Consider the following 24,609-nt stretch of genomic DNA (forward strand, 5'->3'; position numbering starts at 1 on the left):
ATACAGAGTTTGAAAATTAAATACTTGCCTTTCCAAATGGTTTTATAGCCTGTCTTCTGTAGTTGTGTTCAGTGGTATGCCTTCATTAAGTTCTTAGGCTTCTGATCCATAGCCTGAGGCAGTTGCCATTCTGGTTTTTCATATTGATTTTGTGGAATAGTTTGAGGATTTCTCCCTCCTTGTTAGCCTTGTCTTTGCATGAATACCACATCTACCTCTGTTCCCACCCATAACACACCCAGACATTTCAACCTGAGAAATAGCAAGCACACAAGAATCTTTTTTTTTTTTTTTGACAGGCAGAGTGGATAGTGAGAGAGAGAGAGACAGAGACAAAGGTCTTCCTTTTTGCTGTTGGTTCACCCTCCAATGGCCGCTGCGGCTGGCGCATCGCGCTGATCTGAAGCCAGGAGCCAGGTGCTTCTCCTGGTCTCCCATGGGGTGCAGGGCCCAAGCCCAATATATATATATATATTTTTTTTTTTTTTTTGACAGAGTGGACAGTGAGAGAGAGACAGAGGGAAAGGTCTTCCTTTGCCGTGGGTTCACCCTCCAATGGCCGCCGCGGCTGGTGTGCTGCGGCCGGCGCACCGCGCCTATCCGAAGGCAGGAGCCAGGTGCTTCTCCTGGTCTCCCATGGGGTGCAGGGCCCAAGCACCTGGGCCATCCTCCACTGCCTTCCCGGGCCACAGCAGAGAGCTGGCCTGGAAGAGGGGCAACCGGGACAGAATCCGGTGCCCCAACCGGGACTAGAACCCGGTGTGCTGGCGCCGCTAGGTGGAGGATTAGCCTATTGAGCTGTGGCGCTGGCCTATAATTTTTCTATCTTATTTGGAAGGCAAAGAGATCTCCTTTCTGCTGATTCAGTGCACAGTATCCAGGACAGGGCCAGGCTAAAGCAAGGAGCTAGAAATTCAGTACAGCTCTCCTACATGGGTGCCAGGGATGCCAGTTCTTGGCCCATCACCTGCTGCCTTCCAGAATACACATTACCAGAAAGCAGAGCCAGGACTCAAACTCAGGTACTCTGTGGGATGTGGGCGACTGTAGTGGCACTTTAAACATTGTGCCAAGTGCCCATCATTTTCCACAAAGTTTTTGAAGCGTGCTTATATGTAAAACATGTTGCCAGCTTTTGTATGTCAGTACCCAGGTGATTCACAGTTAGATATCAGTGTCCAAGCATAGCCTCATACCCCACTGTGGTTCACCAGTTATGGTGAATCAAACATTTTTTATGAAGTTCAAGAGCAACTCATGTCATTTTGGTGAGGGATTAACAACTTACTGTATCTCCTTTTCTGTTCTTAACATTCTCCTTCCTAAAGGCTCAGTTTGCTTTCTTGCTTTGCCACCCCGCCCACCCATGTTTCCTGCAAGTGTCCTTTGACTGTTAATTAGTATTTCCCTGTAGGACTTAAAAATCTCACCCCTCTAAACAGCATACCTTTGGAACATTCAGGGGCAATACGATATATCACTGCTGATAACACTGTCACTACTAGTAAATATTTACTGATAGCAGGGGCCAGTGCTGTGGTGTAGTGGATTAAGCCTCCGTTAGCACTGCCAGCATCCCATATGGGTGCCAGTTCAAGTCCTGGGGCTGCTCCTCTTCCAATCCAGTTCTCTGCTATAGCCTGAGAAAGCAGTAGAAGATGGCGCAAGTGCTTAGGCTCCTGCACCCTTGTAGGAGACCCAGAAGAAGCCCAGCTCTGGTTGTTGTGGCCATTTAGGGAGGGAACCAGCAGATGAAAGATTTCTCTCTCTCTCTCCGTCTCTTTGTCTGTAACTCTACCTCTAAAATAAATTTTAAAAATCTTTAAAAAAAAAAAAATTTACTGATACCTGACATAGCAAGAAAGACTGCTGAAGGGTAGATGTTAAAGCAACTTTATAGTCCTTTTCTATATTTTCCTGCCTCATTTTTATCTTGAGACTACACTCCAACACAGGATTTGTTCACCTTCTTAAGATTAACTTAAGTTGACTTGGGGCTTAATTTGAGGATATGGAGAACTCTTCAAAACCAAATAACCGTGATACAACAGCATCTGACATAGACTGCATAGTAAAATTTAGTATGGTATAGATTGAGTATGGTGCTTAGTCTCAGGAATCTTTGCATGAACACCAAATGTGGTGAACAGTGTGATTTTGAAATTAAGCACTAGTCTTTTCTGAAAAGCTTCGTAATTATCACAAAATTTGGTAGGTTGGGGAAGAATTAAAGGAGGAGTAGCATAGTTTGTAATTTTCAAAATCCATTGAGCTGATGGTGTAAGTGAGCAGTATAGGTCAGATGGGATTGCAGATGGGAAGGACCTCTTGAGGAAACTCCAGGATTGTGGGAGATGTGCAAACATGGTTAGGGAAGCTTTGCTTTGTTTTAGCATCTATTTTTTTAACATAAAAGGATATTAAGAGGGGCTCCCTGATTTTTCTGAAATATGGGATTTGAACTGACTTGCACTGCAATTAATTTGAAAGCCTTCATACATGCCTATACCATTCATTAGTGATGTGTAATTAGTCTTCCTTAGTTCATTGTTTAATTTCTTGCAATTTATATGAAGAAAATTATGCTGAAAAGATAAAATATTTTTGACTCATCAGTAGTTCCATCGCACTTCTAGAAAATTGTAACACATTGTTTGGTCCGTAAATCAGCAGTCTCTATTACTCCACTTTCTAGTTTTCATTTGATTTACTCCTTATTTTAATTACCCTTCAGAAAAGGAGTTAGGGTTGTCTGCAGCTTTTAAATTCGTTCCATATACGTTGGTGGTACATTCCTTCCCTCTTTAATAAAAACCTAGATGTGTTTGTAACATACTGAATTTACATTTTTTTAAAATTTTATTTATGAATGTACTTTTGAAATAACATAGTGGTATATGCCAGTTTTGCCAGTTTGATAAGAAATTTTAAAAAATCAAAAAAAGTGATTTTTTTCAGATTTTTTTATAATCTAACTTTAGACAGTTTTGAATATAATTCTTTTTTTGAAATTCTTATTTATTTGAGAAGAAGAGAATGGGCAGGGATCTTCTGTTTGCTGGTTCACTTCCCAAATGTTCCCAATAGCCAGAGCTGGGCTGGTCCAAAACCAAGTGCCAAGTTTTCAAATTGAGTCTTTCACAAGGGGATAGACCCAACTACCTGAACCATCAACTGCTACCTTCCAGGGGTTCCCATTGGAAGGAAACTGGATCAGAAGCAGAGGAGCCAGGACTCAAACCAAGTACTCATATAGGATGCAGGTGCCCCAAGCGGCATTTTAACCTACACCTACCACCCACCACAGAAATTGTGGTTTGTTTCTGTTGTTGCTGTTGTTTTTAATTTGAAAGGCAGGTTGACAGAAGAGAGGGAGAGACAGAGATCTTCCATCCACTGATGCACTCCTCAGTGGCCACAATGGCTGGGGCTGGACCAGACCCAAGCCCAGAACCTGGAACTCTAGCCAGTTTTCCTGCATGCGAAGCAGGGGCTCAAGAGCGTGAGCCCTTTTATGCTGCTTTCCCAGGTTCATTAGGAGGGAGCTGGATTGAACGAGCATCTGAGGATGCTCCAGTATGGAATGCCAGTGTCATGAGCAGTGACTTAACCCACTGTGCCATAGCACTAGCCCACCAGAAAAGGTATTTTCTTTTTTATTTATTTGACAGGTAGAGTTGCAGACAGTGAGAGAGAGAGACAGAGAGAAAGGTCTTCCTTCCGTTGGTTCACTCCCCAAATAGCCGCCACGGCCAGAGCCACACTGATCCGAAGCCAGGAGCCAGGTGCTTCTTCTTGGTCTCCCATGTGGGTGTAGGAGCCCAGGGACTTGGGCCATCCTCCACTGTCTTCCCAGGCCACAGTAGAGAGCTGGACTGGAAGAAGAGCAGCCGGGACTAGAACCGGCGCCCATATGGGATGCTGAGGCTGCAGGCGGAGGATTAACATACTGCGCCACGGCATCAGCCCTAAGAAAAGGTATTTTCAACAAGCGCTCCACGTGATTTATATTCTTAGCCACATTTAGAACAGCACTGACTTAAACCAGTTCAATAAGACTTGTTGTTCACAAGTTATCATAATTTTAAGCTGATGTTATATGAAATTTTCCAGCATGCCTCGTAGATATTGCTGTCTCGTGTGACACTGGACGTATGATAAATATGAGTGTTGACACGATGGCATAATTTTAGGGCTAACAGCTTACCCTTTGCATAGAATGTTCCTCCTGTGAAAGGCTTTAGATACTGGGGTGTGGAAATAAAGAACAAACTCAGAATTAAGCAGTCTTTGTGCCACTGAGATGCAAAAGTATCCCTACCTCTCTTCTGTTATTCCTGCCCCACTTTGCTCTCATTTTCCTCCTCCTCATTCCCTCCATTACCTCACAGAGAATGCTTTACAACCTTGAATTACTAGAGTTTTTATACTAAAACATGAATTCACTTAGTTTAAAAGGTGTAGAATTTTAAGACAGCCAGGCCTCTGATCCCATTGGCATTGGAGCTTAGTGTTCCTTTCCAAGTTCCTGAGTCCGAGTTAACTTCTTGTAGGCCAAGCATGACACCTTGTTTCTAAACCCAGTTTCTTCATATTCGGTGCCAGCTGCCAAACTTTGGTCCTCAATGCACCCTAGTAATTCCTTATCCTGATCAATTCTTGATCCTGGGGAAGTTGGTTTATTGGTTTTATATTACTTCTCTCTGTATACCTTATTCTGCTGTCTTAGCATAGTTGCTCTAATGAAATCCAGAAGATTTTGAGCATAGAATTGAAGTTAATACACACTAATGAAAGATCTTGATTTTCTTATTTTACATACGCAACTCAAAGGTGCTTCTCTGGTTTGTAGGTTACTTAGGGTTATTGGCCATTCTTAGTACATTTGGCATTTGTGCTTGCTATCTGTTTTTCTCCTAGGAAAATATATCCTCGAGGTGACTGTGTTTCATCTAAGAACATGCATGTGCCCTGAAAGTACTAAAGCTCTACAGCTATCTTTGTGCATTTCAGGTCGTGCATAGATTTTATCCAAAAGCCAATCTAAAGGGAAGTATCTCAGAAGGAGAATGCCTTTTCCTTTTGGTGGTTCTTTTTTGTCTTTGGATAAAAATCTTACACAGTCTTATGATACTGCAGTAAAACTATGCATAATCCAGCATGTAATTGCTTTTAAAAATTATGAGTTACACAGAAGAAAAGTTGAATTAGAGAGTAAGTTGCACAATTACATTGTAATCAGACCTCTGCTGTCTCTTAAGGTTGCTTTGGAGAAGTGTGCCACAGACTTCTGTGTATCTTTGGCATTCTAGATATAAATGTACACTAAATAATAAATTTAAAATTTTCTTTTCAATGATTAGTTATTTTTCATTTTATTTGGAAGTCAGAGAAAGATCTTCCATCCACTTTTTCACTCCACAAATGCCTAAAACAGCCAGGCCAGAAGCCAGGAGCTCAGAACTCAGTATGGTTCTCCCACATGGGTAGTAGGGACTCAGGTACTGGAGCTATCACCTGCTGCCTCCTAGAGCACACATTAGCAGGAAGCTGGGTCAGAAATGGAGGAGCCAGGACTCTAACCAGGCTCTAATCCCTGTGGAATGCAGGGATCTCAAGTGACAGCTGCTGTGCCAGACACCCGCCTCTGAAGTTTTTTTATGACACCACTTTTTCTAGATGATTCAGGCTGTTAGAAAGCCTTACCAGAAATCAAGTTTGACAGAATTGATGGGCTACAGTTCTTACTGAATCCTCTACTATTTTTTACTAGTTCAGGATCTGCTGTGGTTTTGCCTGATTAAAATTTGATAATAGTAAAATTTGTACAGAATATTGATCCAGAAAGATGTCTGATCAGTCTTCATTTACTAAACTTGCTCTCTATGCTTTCGTTTCAGATTTGTCCAATTTGTGCAGCGTTACCTGGAGGCGATCCTAATCATGTCACAGATGACTTTGCAGCTCATCTTACACTTGAACACAGAGCCCCTAGAGATTTAATATCCTTTTATGAGGCAACAAGGGAAAGAAATGTTTGTAACATTTGTCATTTTGATTATTTTTAAGGATAATATCCTACAGGAGAGAAAAATTAACCTCCAAATTAACTTATTTATTTTTATTTGAAAGGCAGAGAGGCAGGCAGATATGAGCAACAGCCAGGGCTGGGCCAGACAGAGCTGGGAAGAACTCAGTCTGGGTCCTGGTGAGTGGTGGGGTCCCAGGTGCTTGAGCTGCCTTCTGTTGCCTCTCAGTGTTTGCACTGGCGGGAGGTAAAGCTGGGATTCAAACCCAGGCACTCCCATATGGAATGCGGGCATCCTACCCATATCTTACCCTCTGTGCTAAATGCCCACCCTCCAACTTTTCTTCTCTTTTTCTTTTTTTTTGGTCTTTTTCCTGGAAGTCATTCAGTGTTAAAGGGTGATTTCTTATTTCTCTTTTTACACAAGTATGACTATTACATGAACCATGTTCATTAAGTAAAAGTTGACTTGCCCATCAGATTTTTTTTTCTTCAATTTAAACAATTTAATTATGTATATTCATAGGGTATGGAGTGTGATATTTTGGCATATGTGTACAATGTGTACTGATTAGGTCAGGTGTAGTTAACATTTCCTCCTCTTTGACACTACTCTAGGGTTACAGCCTTAGAGCTCTTCTCTTGTATTTTCTCATAAAATATATAGTAGGTATGTGAACCACAGTCACTCCATTATGCTGTGTAACACTGAGAACTTGTTCCTTTCCCTCCCTCCCTCCCTCCTTCCCTCTCTGTCTGTCTCTGTTGGTACCCACTATCTATAATCAGATTTCTTTAAGGCAGTTTGATCAGGTTATAGGTCTTCCAGGAGAGTGTTTTCATACAAAAGAAGGAAATTAAAATCTGTTTTGTTGAATACAAAGGTTCTTTAGTCACTTACCTTCTCTGTTCTTTGGCCGCCTTACCCTGTTATAGGTGTGGTGTGGTGGCATGGTGGGACAAATGTCAAATTTTGGGACCTTCCTGTCTTTTGGAATCCCCTTCTCTAGAGAGCCATTTCTTGCCTGGTTTCTGAGTAGCATAATGAAGTCAAGCCCTGCTCCGAATTCCTTTCCTGCCTTCATTTCTTCATTCCTTCCCTGTGTACAGTGGCCAGCAGTGTTCTCTGAGATGGCTGACCCACTGGAGCAATTAATTTTGTAGACTCATTGCTTTTGGTCTCAGGTTATGAATTGTTTTTCTAAAACTATTACCTATTAACTTAGGGTGCTGTTTTCCTGTAAGATTTTCATTTGTTGCAGTTGAAGCAATTTAAGATCTCAAATCAGAACTTTTCTCTCTGCCAGACTTCATTCTGATTATTTTGATTGCCTCCCGGCAGTCATAATCCAGCCTTGGACCTGTTGAAGAAGAAACTGGTGGTTTTCTTGTCCTGCAGCTTGCGTCCCTTGCTCAGAGTTCCTCATTTACTAATTGAAAATACGACTCCTTAGATTTAGGGGAAGATAAGCAAAAACTAATGGAAAGATGAAGAATTGTCACCCAACTAAGGAATCAAGAGTGGCAGCCTAATAATAACCCAGAAGTGTATGCTTCATCCGCACATCACTCCATTTTCACAGAGAAACTAAGCAAATAACTTGAAACCAAACTGACATCCTGAGCTTGTACTGCAAATTCAGAGACCTGTAGTGATACCTGTATCCATTCAGTAGAGTATCCCAAATCTACATCCACTTTCACAAGATCTGTGTGTCTGTGCTTACCAAGAAAAAGTTAAATTATGCAAGACAATAAGAAAGGCATAAGGTGTTTCATAACAATAAAAGGCGTGTTGCATTTTAGAGCCTTACCATTAAGTTCTAGGAAATGGTGTGCCTGGCTGTTATCCTGAAAACATACAACCTGGTCAGGTCTCTCAAGTGTTACTGACCAGGAGCTTTATTTGTGTGATTTCAGGAGGGGTCTTCTGGGTAAGCCACCTCAGCACCAGGACTTTCCTTCTTTTTTTCACTGTTTTGATGGATTTCTTCTAAAGTGGACTGCACACCCAGCTGCCTTTTAAAAACAATAGGGCGATCCTAATGCCACGTTCTTGGGAATGCAAGCCCATGTCAGGAAGCTCCGTGAAACTGCACATTCCAGTGGCACCTGAGGGCTGCTGAAAGATTCCACAGCCACCAGCTGGAAAACGGGAAGCCACAGTTGGCTGCGGTGAGAGAGAAGTTCCTTCCGCACTGTTGGACTTGCCCCTCCACACACATGGAAAGTGCGAAGTTGTCTTTGTGAGTTTTGACAGCTGTTACCTACTCCAGACCTTTTTACTCACACTAGCTGTGTCTCACAGATGGGAGTGCAGGAAATTTGAATCTCTTACTATCAGCAACATTGGGTAAAAGGAAGTGAAGACAGATTAAAACTAATATTTGTAAGGAGCCTTTCATCTCCTAGATTTAAATTATTCATGCTGTTCCTTTTTTGTTATAATTTAAGTTTCATTAGCTATATGTTAGTACAACTCTCCTCAGATGTAAAAACGAATAATAATTGTGGTTCCTTGTATATAAATTTATATGAGATTCAACACCGAGATCTAGTAAGGGAGAATCTCGCCTTGGTTGTCTGATCAAGCAAACATTTGGCCTCACTGGCAGCATAACTGTGGTCACCGTAGCTGGAGCCCAGGAAGAAATGTCCCCCCTCCTACACACACACAGCTTTATGTTTGAGTCTTCTTTTAGAGTGAATAGCCCTCATAGAGTTCACATTTACACTGTAAAATAAATGTGCCATTTTAAAATGCATACGGTTCAGGAAATTGTGTCTCACAAAGGTGGAAATAATCATTTTTTTTCCTTGCTGTCAAGCACTGTGGTCCTTAACTTTTGAGTTATGATGAATCGAGTGGTGTTCGACATGTACGTAGAATGTTTCACCCTGGCCGGGGATTAGGAGGCCCTCGTGCTCGCAGATCAAACATGCACTTTACTAGCAGTTCTACTGGTGGACTTTCTTCTTCTCAAAGTTCGTATTCTCCAAGCAATAGGGAAGCCATGGATCCTATAGCTGGTAAGTTAGTTTCTCATTAATAGAAGAAATGGGGGCAGGAGTGTGGGGAGAGCGCCTTTTAAGTTATTTCTTGTAAATTTTTTATTTATCTGAGAGAGCAAGACAGCTCCTGTCTGCTGACTTACTCCCCCAAATGCCTACAATGTCCAGGGGGTCAGGGGGCAGCCAGGGCTGAAACCATGACTAAGGAACTCAAGCCAAAACTTCTACATATGTAGTAGGGATTCAACTACTTGAGAAGGCATTGGTGCCTCCCAAGGTCTTCATAAAGAAGCTGGATTAGGAGCCAGGGCTGAGTTTTGAACCCGGGTACTCTGATGTGGGAAATGGGCATCATAACCAGCTGCAGTTTTAAACCATTAGTCCAAGTACCTGCCCCAAGGATTTGTCCATTTAGTTTTACCTCTTATGTACCTCATAGTACACCTATGTTCCTAATGTAGAAATTCCCAATTATTTTATAAATTGTCCTAAAACTAAACAGAATTTAATTCATTGTTTCTGGCATTTCTTTAAGTCCTTAAAAGCATAATATAATAATAAATGACTTTATGTAACATTTGTAACCCCAGAAAAGCATAAAAAATGTCCAAAGTTGGAAGACCTCCAAAATTCCATGGTTCAACCTCTACAAGTACACGGATAAAAAGCTAATTGATGAGACTAAAGAATTAAGCTCTTTTCATGGAAAAAATACACTAGTCTCGTCCTATCACTAGTTTCACTTAACATGGTTTCAGTGACCTGCAGTTACCATGGTTCAGAAATTGTGAATTAAAATCTCACAAAAAAAATTTCATAGTTTTTAAGTTATGGGCCTTTCTGAATAATATGGCAAAACCTCACACTGTACAGGTCTTGACATGAAGCACTCCTCTGTCCAGCATATTCACACTGTATATGTTACCTGCCTGTTAGTCACTTAGTAGCTGTCACAGCTTATCAGATCCACTGTCCTAATATCACAATTCTTGGGTTGAGGTAACCCCTACAGTGGCCTCCATAGCACAAGAGTAGTGATGCTGAAAATTTGAGTGGGCCCAAAAGAAATCATAAAGTGCTTCCTTTAAGTGAAAAGGTGGAAGTTGTCGATTTCACAGGGAATGGGGAGGAAATTATGCTGAGGTTGCTAAGATCTATAGTAAAAACGAACCTATCATGCAATTGTAAAGGAATTTAACAATTCTTGGACCTCAAACTGAAAGTTAAAGCCATAGTGTATGATAAGTTCTTGGTTAACATGGAAAAAGCATATTTGTAGTTCAGCACTGTATGAAATTTCAGGCATCATTGGGGGTCATAGAACATATCCCCCATGGATAAGAGGAACTACTGTAAAGTAGGAATTTCTTTTTTTTTTTTTTTTTTTAAGATTTATTTATTCAAAAGGCAGAGTTAGAGAGGCAGAGAGAGAGAGAAGTATTCCATCCATTGATTCACTCGCAAAATGGCTGCAACAGCCAGAGTTGGGCCAATCCAAAGCCAGGAGCCAGGAGCTCCTTCCAGGTCTCCCACGCAGGTGCAGAGGCCCAAGCACTTGGGCCATCTTCTGTTGCTTTCCCAGGCCATAGCAGAGAGCTGAATCAGAAGTGGAGCAGCCGGGACTCGAACCGGCACCCATATGGGATGCCAGCATGGCAGGCGGCAGCTTTACCCGCTATGTCACAACACTGCCCCCCCCCCCCGCAAGTAGAAATTTCTAAACATTCCTTGACTTGATTTGAGAGCTGTATTCTTGTAGAACATTACTGAAAGAAACATATTTTAATAACTTTGGAAAATCTTATTTAAACGTGTTTGAACCTATAATTGATGACCCAAGTTGTTAAGCCTACTTCGTGCATGACAAACCTTGAAAGCTAGCAGCAGAGTGTCAGGGTCAAAATAACATGTCAGAAATCATTGAGAGAGAGGCTGGCGCTGTGGCGTAGCAGGTAAAGCCGACCCCTGCTGTGCCAGCATACCATATGGGCGCTGGTTTGAGTCCCGACTGCTCTACTTCCAATCTGGCTCTCTGCTGTGGCCCTGGGAAGGCAGTGGAGGATGGCCCAAATCCTTGGGCTCCTACACCCAGATGGGGAGCCTGGACGAAGCTCCTGGCTCCTGACTTCAGATCGGTGCAGCTCCTGCCGTTGTGGCCAGCTGGGGAGTGAACCACCAAATGGAAGATCTCTCCCCTTCTCTCCCCCTCTCTCTCCCTCTCTCTCTCTCTCCCCCCCTCCCTCCCTCTCTCCCTCTCTCCCCCCTCCCTCCCTCTCTCTCTCTCTCCCTCTCTCCCCCCCCTCCCCCTTCCTCTCCCTCCCTCTCCCTTCCTCTCCCTCCCTCTCCCTCTCTCCCTCTCCCTCTCTCCCTCTTTCCCTCTCTCCCCCCTCCCTCCCCCTTCCTCTCCCTCCCTCTCCCTTCCTCTCCCTGCCTCTCCCTTCCTCTTCCTCTCTACCTCTCTCTCTCTCCCTCTCTAACTCTGACTTTCAAATAAATAAATCTTTAAAAAAAAAAAAAAAAAAGTCCCACCATAGCAGCCATTTGGGGAGTGAACCAACGGAAGGAAGACCGTTGTCTCAGTCTTTCTCTCTCTCACTGTCTATAAATCTACCTGTCAAATAAAAAATAAAATAAAATAAAATAAGTCACTGAGGATCTGCAAGATGCAGACAGGTAGAAAGACTCAATGTATGCTAGTGTAAAGCCAATTGTTCTTGGGCCGGTGCTGTGGTGCAGCGGGTTAACGCCCTGGCCTGAAGCACTGACATCCCATAGGGGCGCTGGTTCAAGACCGGCTGCTTCACTTCCAATCCAGCTGTTTGCTGTGACCTGGGAGAGCAGTAGAAGATGGCCCAAGTCCTGGGCCCCTGCACCCACGTGGGAGACCTGGAAGAAGCTCCTGGCTCCTGGCTTCGGATCGGTGCAGCTCCAACTGTTGCAGCCATCTGGGGAGTGAAGCCTTGGATGGAAGACCTCTCTCTCTCACTGCCACTCCTCTCTGTGTAACTCTTTCAAATAAACAAATAAATCTTTAAAAAAAGAAAAACAACTGTTCTGAAAATGGAATGTGCACCTGGGAGCCACAAAGCACTTTGCAGAATACCTGAAGTGTTTATAAGTGTAATCTGTTTTACAAACTCAGAACAGCCTTACTGAAAAAAATCTTAAAAATGTAAGGTACACAGTAGAATTCCAAATGTGCTTTTTGTATTTGCATGTGCAACAACTAAAAAAAAAGCACAATAAACTGAGTTTGAGGGTTTTAAAAGAAATATTTCTTAGTCCAAAGAGACTGTTTACCTGTTATCTTTGGAAGGAGAGTCTGAAAGTTAAATTAATTTCTGGGAGCAAAATTAAAAGTTGAGGAATTATCTCCATTACTTTGATTTTTTTTTTTTCTGTCAGTGAAAAATTTTTCCTGTCAGTTTATTTTAGTGATGGACTACATGAGGGCACTTCAGAAAGTTCACAGAAGAATGGACTTAAAAGTGTGCGTTTATTTTAGTGCAAAAATTTTTTATAATAGGTGTTGTCTGTGAACTTGTTTTTTAAGATCTGCTGTATTTATTTGTTTGTTTAATTTAAAGAGACAAAGATCTTCTACTGCTGATTCATTTCTCAAATACCCAAAACTTTCAGGGCTGGGCCTGGCCAAGGCCAAGAACTCCATCCAGATCTCCCGTGTGAGTGACAGGAACCCAAATACTTGGGCTATCATCTGCTGCCTCTCAGGCACTTTAGCAGGAAGCTGGTTTGAAGGCAGAGCTGAGACTTGATCCCAGATACTGCAGAATGAAGTACAGACATCCCAGCTGGTGGCGTAACCTGCTGTGGCACAGCACCCACCACCCCTCCATGAGCCTCTTGAAGACCCTACATCTGCAGATTTCACAATTTGGAGCGCTAAAATTAAGATCTGTTAATTCTCTTTTCCACAAACTTTTTGAAGTGCCTGCATATTTGAGTTCCCCATACTTAGTAACTCCTGCCTCTCAGAGGCATTCAGCAGGGTATGGAGCTCTCTTAAGTGAAACCACGTTGTTCCTGGTTACCTGCCTGTTCACAATGCTTCTTTTCTAGTCCTCTGGTGTAAAAGTGATGTGTAGCATTTTGTTTTCCTCAGCATTAAGTAGACATTAACTCTCTTCATTTCCATTGGCAGAGCTTTTATCTCAGTTATCAGGAGTGAGACGTTCTGCAGGAGGACAGCTTAATTCTTCTGGCCCTTCCGCTTCTCAGTTACAGCAACTGCAGATGCAGCTGCAGCTCGAACGGCAGCATGCCCAGGCAGCACGGCAACAACTGGAGACCGCACGCAATGCAACCCGACGTACTAACACAAGCAGTGTCACCACTACAATTACGCAGTCCACAGCAACAACCAACACAGCCAATACAGAAAGCAGCCAGCAAACTCTACAGAATTCCCAATTTCTTTTAACAAGGTTAGCTTGCTTATTAATAGAATTTTATTCATTATAGTATAATAGCGTTTTGTTCTCACTGTGCAGTCTGTAATCATCTCTTTTGTGCAAATATTATGTCCTTAAAATTTTTACCTTTGATCAAACCACTAAAACTCCCAGATCCCTGATCAAAACTGCATATTTAGTATATTAATATGAAAGATAATTATTATTTTAGATAATGTAAGAATGCTGGTCTTCCTGTTCTCTAAGTAGATATTATCATCTAATACAAATTTCTTGCCCATACTACACATAAAACATAAACACCATATCATTATATATAGAGGTCATCTTAGATATATTTATTAGCATAACCAACTTGGCTTTTTATTGCCCATTTCAGTCTCCTGTGAAATACTGAAAGATACAAGAGAAGTTGTAATACAATGGGACTTTTTTCCCCAAAAGATTTCTAAATAAGCTGGATTTAAATTTTTATGGTTGGCACCAAAAATAACTTTTAAATTATTTACTTCAATGTAATTAATATTCAGTACACACAGTAAACCTCTCCACTGCATGGAGTGCAATTCTTAATTGCTTCTGAAACTACTTTTAGCAGGGGAATATATTCCCCTGCCAAAACTTTATATACTTAAAAACCATAAAATGCCTATAAAGAATTTTCAAAAGAGCAGTGATGTAGAGAGACACTTAAGCTCAACAGTGAACCTGGACTAATTTGGGCTTTTAGTGAAATAGTCTAATGTAAAGTAAAACCAAGAAGTGAAAAAGACATTAGCATAGTGCATTGTTATCTCCAAATTGCAATGTGTATGACTGCTCATTGGAATGTTAGAAGAAAGTGTTGTAATCGCAGCTTATATTTCCTTTATCTCACGCTTTTATATCCCTGCCGATTCAGTAGTATATGTGTGTAGTTAGGATAATGTGCTGAGTGGCAGAATGGGAGGTGTTTGAGTGCTCTGGTCCAGAGCCCTGGCCTTGCTGCTTCCTGGTTTCAGGCCACAGGCATGTTGCTTTACTTCCCCACACCTCAGCGTCCTCTTCAGTATCCCAGCAGCTTTGTTTCATGAGAGAATTATTTTGAGAAGTAAATGGAATACTGGTATGTATGTGGTCTGGCTCTGCTGCTGGCATTTGTGAAGGCTCAATTAATGGTACCCGTTGCTTTCATTTGTTATGAGTCTGAGGAGGACGTTTCAAGTGGGGAACTTAGCTTTGAATTATCTCTGCAAGCTCAGTAATTGTTTGTGATTACTACTGGAAAATACTGGTTCGATCTGAAGAAATCACAGGATCATAAATGGATCCACTTGCTGCCATGTAAACTACTTACTTTAGGGACTAACTGTTCTGCCAGGTCTAGGCAGATCTACCGATGCATGTATTCATTGAACTTCAGGTGGAATGTCTTTGAAAAAAAAGTCTTCCCACTCTTGCCCTGTTTTTCTTTGAATCCACACTGCTCAGTGGCCTGCTATGGATTTTTTTCTGGGCAGCTGTCTATGCTTGACATCCAGCTCCCAGGGCATGGTGGCCTCCATGCTTTCCTTGGGTTCTGTTGTAGCTTCTGGAAGCCTCCTTCTGTTACCTGATACTGTGCATTGCATAGTATCTTGCAGCTTACAGACTGCTTTCCACATTATTTATTGCATCATTTAATCCATGGTTCAGTGAAGGCAGTGTTTCCACAAAAACTGTCTAAAAGTGTATATATTCTAAGGAAAATGTATAGTATCTTACAAATCTTATCTGTTTTTTTCCTGCCAAATAAGTTTGAGGAAAACTAAAGAATTTGCTGACCATTGCACTCCTTAGGACTTCGAGTGTATTAACCTGCACTGTGAATTTCCAAGGGAAGAGAACAGCTGCAGTGTTTGCAGGGGAATGCTTGTCTCTGGCCACAAAGCTCTTCTGTTATGTGTAGGGTCTTATTTTTCATCTCTTCTTTGACCCACAACAGTTGCTATTCATGTTGCCCTAGAATCGATGATGGATACTCAGTTTTTTGGGGGTCCAAGATAGTTGACCTTTTAGAAAATGATTCAGTATATAAGTCAGATTTGTAATGGAGCCAGCTAGTTTTTATTTTAAAGATTTATTTATTTAATTGAAAGTCAGAGTTACACAGAGAAGTAGAAGCGGGGAGGGGGCAGTCTTCCATCTGCTAGTTCACTCCCCAAGTAACCGCAATGGCCAGAGCTGCGCCAATCCAAAACCAGGAGCCAGGAGCTTCTTCCGGGTCTCCCACGTGGGTGCAGGGGCCCAGGGACTTGGGCCATCTTTCACTGCCTTCCCAGGCCATAGTAGAGAGCTAGATGGAGCAGCCAGGACTCGAACCCGGGATATCGAATATGGGATTCCGGCACTGCAGGCAGCGACTTCACCCACTAGGCCACAGCGCTGGCCCCATGAGCCACCTAGTTTTACCAACCCCAAATTAAAGGCCCTCACCACTTTGCATTCCTTTTTAGATCCCAAATGAAGTTTGGCACATCAGGGAATCAGATTTTACATGCTCGTTGGGAATGGAGCATTTTCTAAATTATTTCCCTGAAAGTCAAAACAGTAATATTAGAATCATGCCGGCGCCGCGGCTCACTAGGCTAATCCTCCGCCTTGCGGCGCCGGCACACCGGGTTCTAGTCCCAGTCGGGGCACCGGATTCTGTCCCGGTTGCCCCTCTTCCAGGCCAGCTCTCTGCTGTGGCCAGGGAGTGCAGTGGAGGATGGCCCAAGTGCTTGGGCCCTGCACCCCATGGGAGACCAGGATAAGTCCCTGGCTCCTGCCATCGGATCAGCGCGGTGCGCCGGCCGCAGCACGCCAGCTGTGGCGGCCATTGGAGGGTGAACCAACGGCAAAAGGAAGACCTTTCTCTCTGTCTCTCTCTCTCACTGTCCACTCTGCCTGTTTAAAAAAAAAAAAAAAAAATCACATGCTTTCTTTAAAGGGCAGAAGGCTTTAGTCTGTATGTTTCCAGTTTGCCTGATCACTTTGTAGGTAGTCTTCTATATACCCTGTAATCTTTCTGTAATAGATTTGACTTCTCTTGATTTTTCCTTGTTACCAAAGGCCTTTTCCAAAGCTAAGAACATGCAGTGTATTTCAGGTTTTAACACGTCTATAGTTTTGGATTGAGAGTGTGTTAATAAACTGCCTAACCTCCTATCCTATTAGATACTCTATTGTGATACTCTTCATTTAGTTGTGTGTGTTTGTGTGTGTTTTAAGATTTACTCGTTTATTTGAAAGAGCTACAGAGAGGCACAGAGAGAGGGGGGAGAGCTCTTCCATCCACTGGTTCACTCCCCAGATGGCCACAACGGCCAGAGCTGAGCTGATCCAAAGCCAGGAGCCAGGAGCTTCTTCCAGGTCTCCCTCATGGGTGCAAGGTCCCAAGCACTTAGGCCATCTTTTACTGCCTTCCCAAGATACAGCAGAGAGCTGGATCAGAAGAGGAGCAGCTGGGGACTAGAACCGGCACCCATATGGGATGTCAGTGCTTCAGGCCAGGGCTTTAACCCATTGTGCCCAGCACTGGCCCCTCTTCACTTAGTTTTAACCATAAATATCACCAATCATTACCTTTCACTATGGATTTAGTGGCTTTTATGTAACTACCTTTCAGATTCTTTGCTTTCTTTAAGTTCTGAAATTTTTGATCTTTTGTTTTCTGAGCCATAGATTTAATCATTCAGTTGTGGTTTTAAACTTAAGAGCTTTAAGATTTTGAGCAAGTCACTTAATCTCTGCTTCAGTTTCCTTTTCCTGCAAAAAAAGTTAGTAATAACAAGTCCTAACTGATAGGAATTACAAAAGCTACTACAGGGGCCGGCACTGTGGTGTAGCAGATAAAGCCACCACCTGCAGTGCCAACATCCCATATGGGTGCCGGTTCGAGTCCTGGCTTCTCCACTTCTGATCCAACTCTCTGCTATGGCCCAGGAAAGCAGTAGACTATGACCCAAGTCTTTGGACCCCTGCGCCCACATGGGAGATCTGGTAGAAGCTCCTGGCTCCTGGCTTTGGATCGGCACATGGAAGACTTTTCTCTCTCTCGCTGCCTTTCCTTCTCTCTCTGTGTAACTCTGACCTTCAAATAAATAAATAAATCTTAAAAAAAAAAAAAAAAAAAGCTACTACACCCAAAAAGCTCTTAGAACAGAGCCTGGCCCATGGTCAGGGCCCAGTAAGATTCATTTATGCTGACTTTGGGCTGCTTCTCTGCCGAGTGCTGGTCGGTGACAAGCGTGGAGTCAGGAAGAAGTGCTTGTCGTGTGTGACCAGTAGGCATTCTCGCACAGTCCTCCCATCTTTTCCCTCACTTTTCCTGACCCCTGCTATTCCCACTGGTTTCCCTTTCTTTGCCATAGAAGGTATAGAGTGGTACTGAAGCTAAGCAGAATTTGCCTGTGTTTTTAATTGGAGAATTGATTTTTTTTTTTAAGATTTATTTATTTATTTGAAAGTCAGAGTTACACAGAAAGAAGGAGAGGCAGAGAGAGATTCCTTCCAGTGGTTCACCCCAAATGGCCACAACAGCCAGAGCTGAACTGATCCGAAGCCAGGAGCTTCTTCCGGGTCTCCCACATGGGTGCAGGGGCCCAAGGACTTGGGCCATCTTCCATTGCTTTCCCAGGCCATAACAGAGTGCTAGTTTGAAAGTGAAGCAGCCAGAACTTGAACCGGCACCCATATGGGATGCCAGCACTGCAGGTGGCGGCTTTTACCCGCTGCGCCACAGCACCAGCCCCAGAATTGATGTTTTTAAGCCATTTAGTAAGTGGTAAGTAGAATTTTCAACTCTTGGTATGTCTAGACTGTTCAGATGGGCCACGTTTCCTAGCGTAGTCCCAGTCTCTTAAGTGCATGTGAAATATAGTGCAGGTAGATCTTGGGCCAGCCCTGCTCTGCTGCAGGTCCCTGGTAGGAGAGATGCAGGAGAGGGTGTGTTTTCTTGCCCTCTCAGGCTGCTGGCCGTTCTTCATTCCAGGAAGTTAGGTGGACGTGTTGGAGATTCTTGGCGAGTGTTTTTCAGCTGACTGTTCTGCTCCCTACAGATTTTGTTTTTGTGAACCAGCTGCTGCTTTCCTATTTTTGCTACCCACAGGTGAAATTCTATTAGGGAAATCACTACTTTCCCAAGCATCTAACCTATTAAAAATACTATTTTCCTCAGAATTTTCAGCAGTTTTCTCTGGAGGGGGGAGTAGGTGAAATGTAAATGGTATGTTTTTTTTCTTGTTCAATCTAATTATGGCACAAATTCCCACTTCAGGGTAACTATTGCCACCAATGTGGGGGATTCATCTCAACATAATTAAGGGGATAAATCAGAGCCAGGTGTTCCAGGAATATGTCTGTGACTCTGAATTTTGTGATGTGCTAAGCTTGCACAATGGAGGACTCTGTAGAAGTTGACGATGCCGTTGTTCATTGACTTTTTACCAATAAGGCATTTTCTTTTTTAACTTACACAGGTTGAATGATCCTAAAATGTCTGAAACAGAGCGTCAGTCCATGGAAAGCGAGCGTGCAGACCGCAGCCTGTTTGTCCAGGAGCTCCTTCTGTCCACTTTAGTGCGCGAAGAGAGCTCGTCCTCAGACGAGGAGGAACGGGGGGAGCTGGCAGATTTTGGTGCTATGGGCTGTGTAGATATTATGCCTCTAGATGTTGCTTTAGAAAATCTCAATCTCAAAGAGAGTAATAAAGGAAATGAGCCTCCACCACCTCCTCTTTGATGACCTCCCAATCCGCAGACGATGTCCTCTGTGCTGTATTTGCCAATGAAAGTGGACAACAGCTGTCTTGGGTTTGTTTGGTGATTGTAACTTCAGGTCTGTCACTCTTGTTACATTGTGTACATGCAAAAGGAAGAGAGAATATATACGATAATCATTTCCACTTAACTAATTTTTACTTCTAGCAGGTAAATGTAGGTAGCAGTGCAGGGGTGATCTCTGCTTCCTGTACCTTGACATGCAAAGGCTCTCCTAATACTCCACATTCAAACTGAAGAGGAAAATTGAAATCTCTAATGAAGCTGCTGTGTGTATTTATGAATATTAATGAATAAAAACTGCTTGGATGGTTTACCTTAACTACTGCATGAGGTTTTTTGCAGCGTGCATGAGTTTTAGTGACCTTGTTATTTAAAAAATTAAATACAAGGAGTAAAACTTAAAAAAAAAAAAGCCCAAAGCTTTCCTGCACATTACTCAATGGCTGCCTGACGAAGTAGCTTTTGAATAATGTCTGCCTGAATCCCCTTTCTTTGTGTGCCTCCTGTGCACAAAGCCGGCTCTGCAGCGGATCTGGGGGTCGCAGCCTGGTGTGGCGCTCCGCCCTGTGTGACTGTCCTGTCGCCCTGTCAGTCATCTGCCCGTGTGGAGCTCGACCTGTCTCTAACTCAGTCTGTGGAAGACACACCAGCCAGTCCAGCTGCTGTCAGAATCTGCTGCAGGGGCGTTTGTGTGCCCTAAAAACAAATCCTGTTCATGTTTGTTTAAAGTTTTTATTTTTTGTGGTTGTTTAAAATTTTTCAATTGTTAAATATGTTTTATTCAGGTGTAGATGAATTTCATTTATTCACTGTTCAACAAAGTTAACCTGAATTATGTTGTCTTTGTTTTTAAAAATCTCACATTCTCAATCATACCTTGCGTTATGTATCTGCTTTGTAGTGTGCTGAGACAGGTCAGTATCAGGGGAGCTTCGAGGGTTTGCCTTCCCAGATCTTGTCATGATATTACAACCAAATTCTTACTGCTAACCTTAGCACCTTTTATTTATTGGGGTTTTTTCCTGGCATTAAAAGTAAAGCCTTTTAATTGAATCATGCCACCTATATGCCTATATTATTAATCCTGTGTGTAAAAAAAAATGTACAGCTTTTTTGGTTTTGTTTAGGGGTTTGCAAGGGCTGGGTTATTTTTTATTTTCTGTTCCAGTTTTGTGCATAGACTTTCACAATAGCTCCAAGGCAGGAACAACGGGTTTCTGGGCTGGGGGGCAGTTTTTGGAATGTACATTTAAGACTTTACAAAAAGGTGCGCACAGCTTCTGATAAATTCATAACTAGACTTCACCTGATCATGTCTTGTTCCGGTTCTCTGTCCCCGAGCCTCCCTCTCCTCTCCCGTCTGTCTGTTTCCTCCACATGACAAGCATACAGACTTGAACACCCCTCTGGTGTTCTTCTGAGAACTGTGAAATCCATGTTCATCCAAATGTAACCAAAAAAAAAAGTCATCCTACATGTCTCAAGAACTGTTGCTTCTCCTCTGAAACTTCAGACCCCAAGGATTTCCAAATCTGATAGCCTTGTTTTCCTTAGTTTCTGTAACGGAAGATGTTTTAGAGGAAGATTTTACACCAGGCTTCTAGTTAAACTAGGAGTCGAGTCCAGTAAGGATTTTCTTTTTTTTCAATTGGTTGTTGAGAAGTTTCAAAAAACCATTTTTCAAACTGTGGTCTTTTCAAACACATCTTCTGCACATAAGTCACACATTTCAATAAAGCATTTTCAAGACTGTTGACCACTTGAATTTCTTTGGTGTTGGTAAATTAGCCTAAGTATTACTCAGAGATTTTATATCTCTAATCCAGTATTTTTTTTCTTATGCTAAACATGAAGATCCTGATTTTGTGTGAATGCATTACTTTGGATGTGAGAAAAAGAAATTGCCAATTATGTGTTTTCCCTTTTCTGCACAAATTTTGGGAAAATGTAAGATCCTTCATTTTTTAACATGGTTTTGGGGAACAACTGTAAGTCCATTCAGGGCAGTTTAATTTAGATGATCAATTTAACACTCAGAAGACCTAAAGGTTCATAAAATTCCATCTCATGTAGAATACTGTATATTAATTATTTTTTACCAGATATTTTACAAATACCTCACCTCATCCTGTATGTAATCAATAATAATGTATTATTTTAGGGTTTAGAAAGACACAGAATATCAATATAAAATATATTTAAGTCCTTCAAATCCTTGTGTCCTTTTTCTTTAGTTTCTGAATCAACAACTTACTACTGGATGTACTACTGAATAAAAATAAATCACAGAGACTTTGATGGAGAGGGGACAAAGTCAAAATATACTATTGTTTATTTTGACTACACCTTCAAATTCCTAAGGACCAGATCCTGAGTTTTGAGAGTTGTTTTTTGTTGAGTTTTGAATGTTTAGGGTATGGGTCTGTAAATGTTCTGCAGTGCTTTGTCTTTACTTCCTGTGTGGAAATAATGTAAATCTTTTTGCTCAAGGTATTCTGCAAGAAGTTGACCTCGCTGACTCATAGAGAATTCAAAATTTTTACAGTGAAGGGTGAGATCTGCTGAGAATGTTTTTGTGTACCTTTAGGAATGGAATATGCAGTGCGTTTTAAGAGCCTCACACCCCTCCAGTACCCTGGAAGCCATGACTGCGTGAGAATACCCATTGGCATCGTTGTCCTCGATGCTGAGGCACAGAGAGTGGTGGAATTTGAGTTTGACCCAAGTAGTTGAATCTGGCTCATGACTTCCTTGGTTGTTTCTCGTCCACTCTCCTAAAAGTGTGTGTTTGAACAAATAGAAAGAGCTGTTCTGCCTATTGTAGCTGCAGGCATAGGTACAGTTGCTGTGGTTGGCTTTGCATCAAGCTTTATTCATTATAAAGGCAAGGAGAAAGAGAAATCTTCCATCTACTGGTTCATTCCCCAGATACCCATAACAGCTGGGCCTGGGCCAGACCAAAGCCAAGAGCCCAGAATTCCATCCAAGTCTCTCATATGAGTGGCAGGGTCCGAACAATTGAGTCATCACCTGTTGCTTCTCAGGAGGTACATGATCAGGAACTTGGATCAGAAGTGGAGTATCCAGGACTGGAAGCAGAAACTTTTTTTTTTTTTTTTTAATACTTATGTATTTGAGAGCCAGAGAGAGTTCTTCCATCTGCTGGTTCACTCCCCAGATGGCTGCAATGGCCAGAGCTTTGCCGATCTGAAGCCAGGAACTTCTTTGGGTCTCCCATGCGGGTGCAGAGGCCCAAGGACTTGAGCCATCTTCCCCTGCTTTTCCAGGCCATAGCAGAGAGATGGATCGGATGTGGAGCAGCCGGGACTAGAACCAATGCTCATATGGGATGCTGGCACTGCAGGCGGCGACTTTACCAGCCACCCAACCTGGAACCAGACACTCTTAATGTGGAACGCAGGCATCCCAAGCAGCTGCTTCACCTGCTGTGCCACATCACTTTGGCTTTGTGTTTAGATGACATTGGTATTCTTTTTTTAAAAAAACCTTTAGAATAGGCTCCTAGGTTTGCTACTAGAAGGATAGTGGATTCTTAACTTCAATTATACTTAGACTCGTATAAAATAAGAGGAGTTTTCTGGATAGGTCCAAACCTTAGTTCTCAGAACAAAGCATCCCACTCCATGGCTGTCAGCATGGCGTAGATGTCCATGGTTCATAGTCCTAAGAATCAGTTTGGAAGGGGGAGTTCTAGGGGTGGGGTAAGGGAAGAGGCAGCTGGGGAGAAGGACCTTAGGAAGAGGAGCGCTGCAACTGATCCGGTCAGTGTGGACACAGCACTGTGCATGGTGGGGGTTTAGGAAGGCCCGAGAACCCTGTAGCCTGAGGTGCAGCAAGCACTGTCCAGGTTAGTAGAGCCTGAGGTTCTTCGCAGAATTACCTTAAGGTTGATAACACAGGCACAAGATAGTGAAATAGTTCTCTCCCTGATACTGGTGTAGGGCAGGGGTTGGAGAGGGCGTGTGTGAAATATCCCAGTGGCTCTGAAGCCAGCTTGAAGTGAGGAGAGCTTAGGCTTAGAATGCAAGATGGAGCAGCAGTTTGCAGACTTCAGGTATTTGTGAGTAGGTTGTGAAATTCTGCAGCACTAAACATGGCCATATCTGAATAGTGCATTGCAGTATTCCAAAGCCGTGTTCATGTGACTTTTTCAGAATAGAATAGAAAGCCAATCCTGCGTATCCATCAGCTTCCCCTGTGCCTAGGCAGTGTTTGCTTCTGGTTAGCACTAGCTCTTGGATCCGCTAGCCTCTCAGACCCTTCGCTGTCAGACGGTGCTCCCAGCTGCATAAGTTAGCGGAGTTCCTTATTAAGGATATTGCGGCAAACCTCATGAAAAGACGTGGACATTTGTTGCCACTTCCTCAACCTGACAGCTTCAGCTTTGAAAGGATTTATCTCAGAAGCTCCGATCTACATCCATCTTAGGTGCATCAGGTGAGTAGTGCATGGTCAGGTTTTTCCAATGGCAAAGGGGAGGACTCTGATCTCAGTTGAACCTAAAGTCTGATTTTATGTGTCTGGTTACTCTCCTGAGTGTGCACATGGTGCACATGCCTGATTTGTAGCCTTTGGAGGCCGATTCCTTGTCTCCACCATTTTATTTAAAAGAGAGGGGAGAGAACAAGAGAGACCATCCATTCACTGATTCACTCCCTGAAATGGCCACAATGGGCAGGGCTGGGCCAGCCCAAAGCCAGGAGCAGGAACTCCATCTGGTCTCCTGTGGGTGGCAGGGTGTGAATTAATCCACGAGTTCACTCCCCACTTCCTCTGCCCTCCCAAGCACATTAGCCAGAAACTGAAGCAGAACCTGAGCAGTGGGTTCTCAAACCAGACCTCTAATATGGGATGTGGCATGGCAAGTGGCAGCTTTACCCACCGTGCCACAACACCTGCCCCAGCTGCGGTATTCAAAAAGCCACCAAGCCTATTATTGCCTTTGGTGGATAGGGGAGCAGGCTGGTAAGTGAGCTACCCCTCCAAGCCTACCAAGTTAGAATGAGAGGGTTGGCGGCTCTGCCTCACGCCTAAGAAATAAGTAGTTGGAGCTGCCCTGGAGCATGGCCCAGTTGGAGGGCTGCGCTGTGTTTGCTAGAAGGCCTTGAGTGGGAGCTTCTCCCTTAGAGTGGCCATGGGCCCTGTCCCTGCCTGCAGGACCAGAGGGAAGGCCTGTTGCTCACCTGTTCCTCCCTGCTTCAGAGTTCCCCTGGACTTTTTGGAGATTTTTCTCTTGTTGGACACACAGCTACCTTCAGTGAATGGGTAAGGTTAAAAGTGATTGAAAATCACATTTTAACATCTGGCCTGAACAAAAAAAGCCTTTCGCTTT

At 43.0% G+C, this 24,609-nt stretch overlaps 1 protein-coding gene across 2 annotated transcripts in view; it reads left to right on the forward strand.

Moving 5' to 3' along the window:
* Positions 1-21,427, forward strand: part of KCMF1 (potassium channel modulatory factor 1) — an 87,666-nt gene extending 66,239 nt beyond the window's left edge. For both annotated transcript variants that reach the window (XM_062209749.1, XM_062209750.1), the window contains exons 4-7: positions 5,901-6,002; positions 8,884-9,058; positions 13,203-13,485; positions 18,954-21,427. In XM_062209749.1, the coding sequence (XP_062065733.1) occupies positions 5,901-6,002; positions 8,884-9,058; positions 13,203-13,485; positions 18,954-19,215 (822 nt within the window). In that variant the 3' untranslated portion in view covers positions 19,216-21,427. The remainder of the gene's footprint in view (positions 1-5,900; positions 6,003-8,883; positions 9,059-13,202; positions 13,486-18,953) is intronic.
* Positions 21,428-24,609: the final 3,182 nt, after the last annotated feature.

The sequence above is a fragment of the Lepus europaeus genome, chromosome 13 (genome assembly GCF_033115175.1).
Source record: "Lepus europaeus isolate LE1 chromosome 13, mLepTim1.pri, whole genome shotgun sequence".
Lineage (NCBI taxonomy): Eukaryota > Metazoa > Chordata > Mammalia > Lagomorpha > Leporidae > Lepus > Lepus europaeus.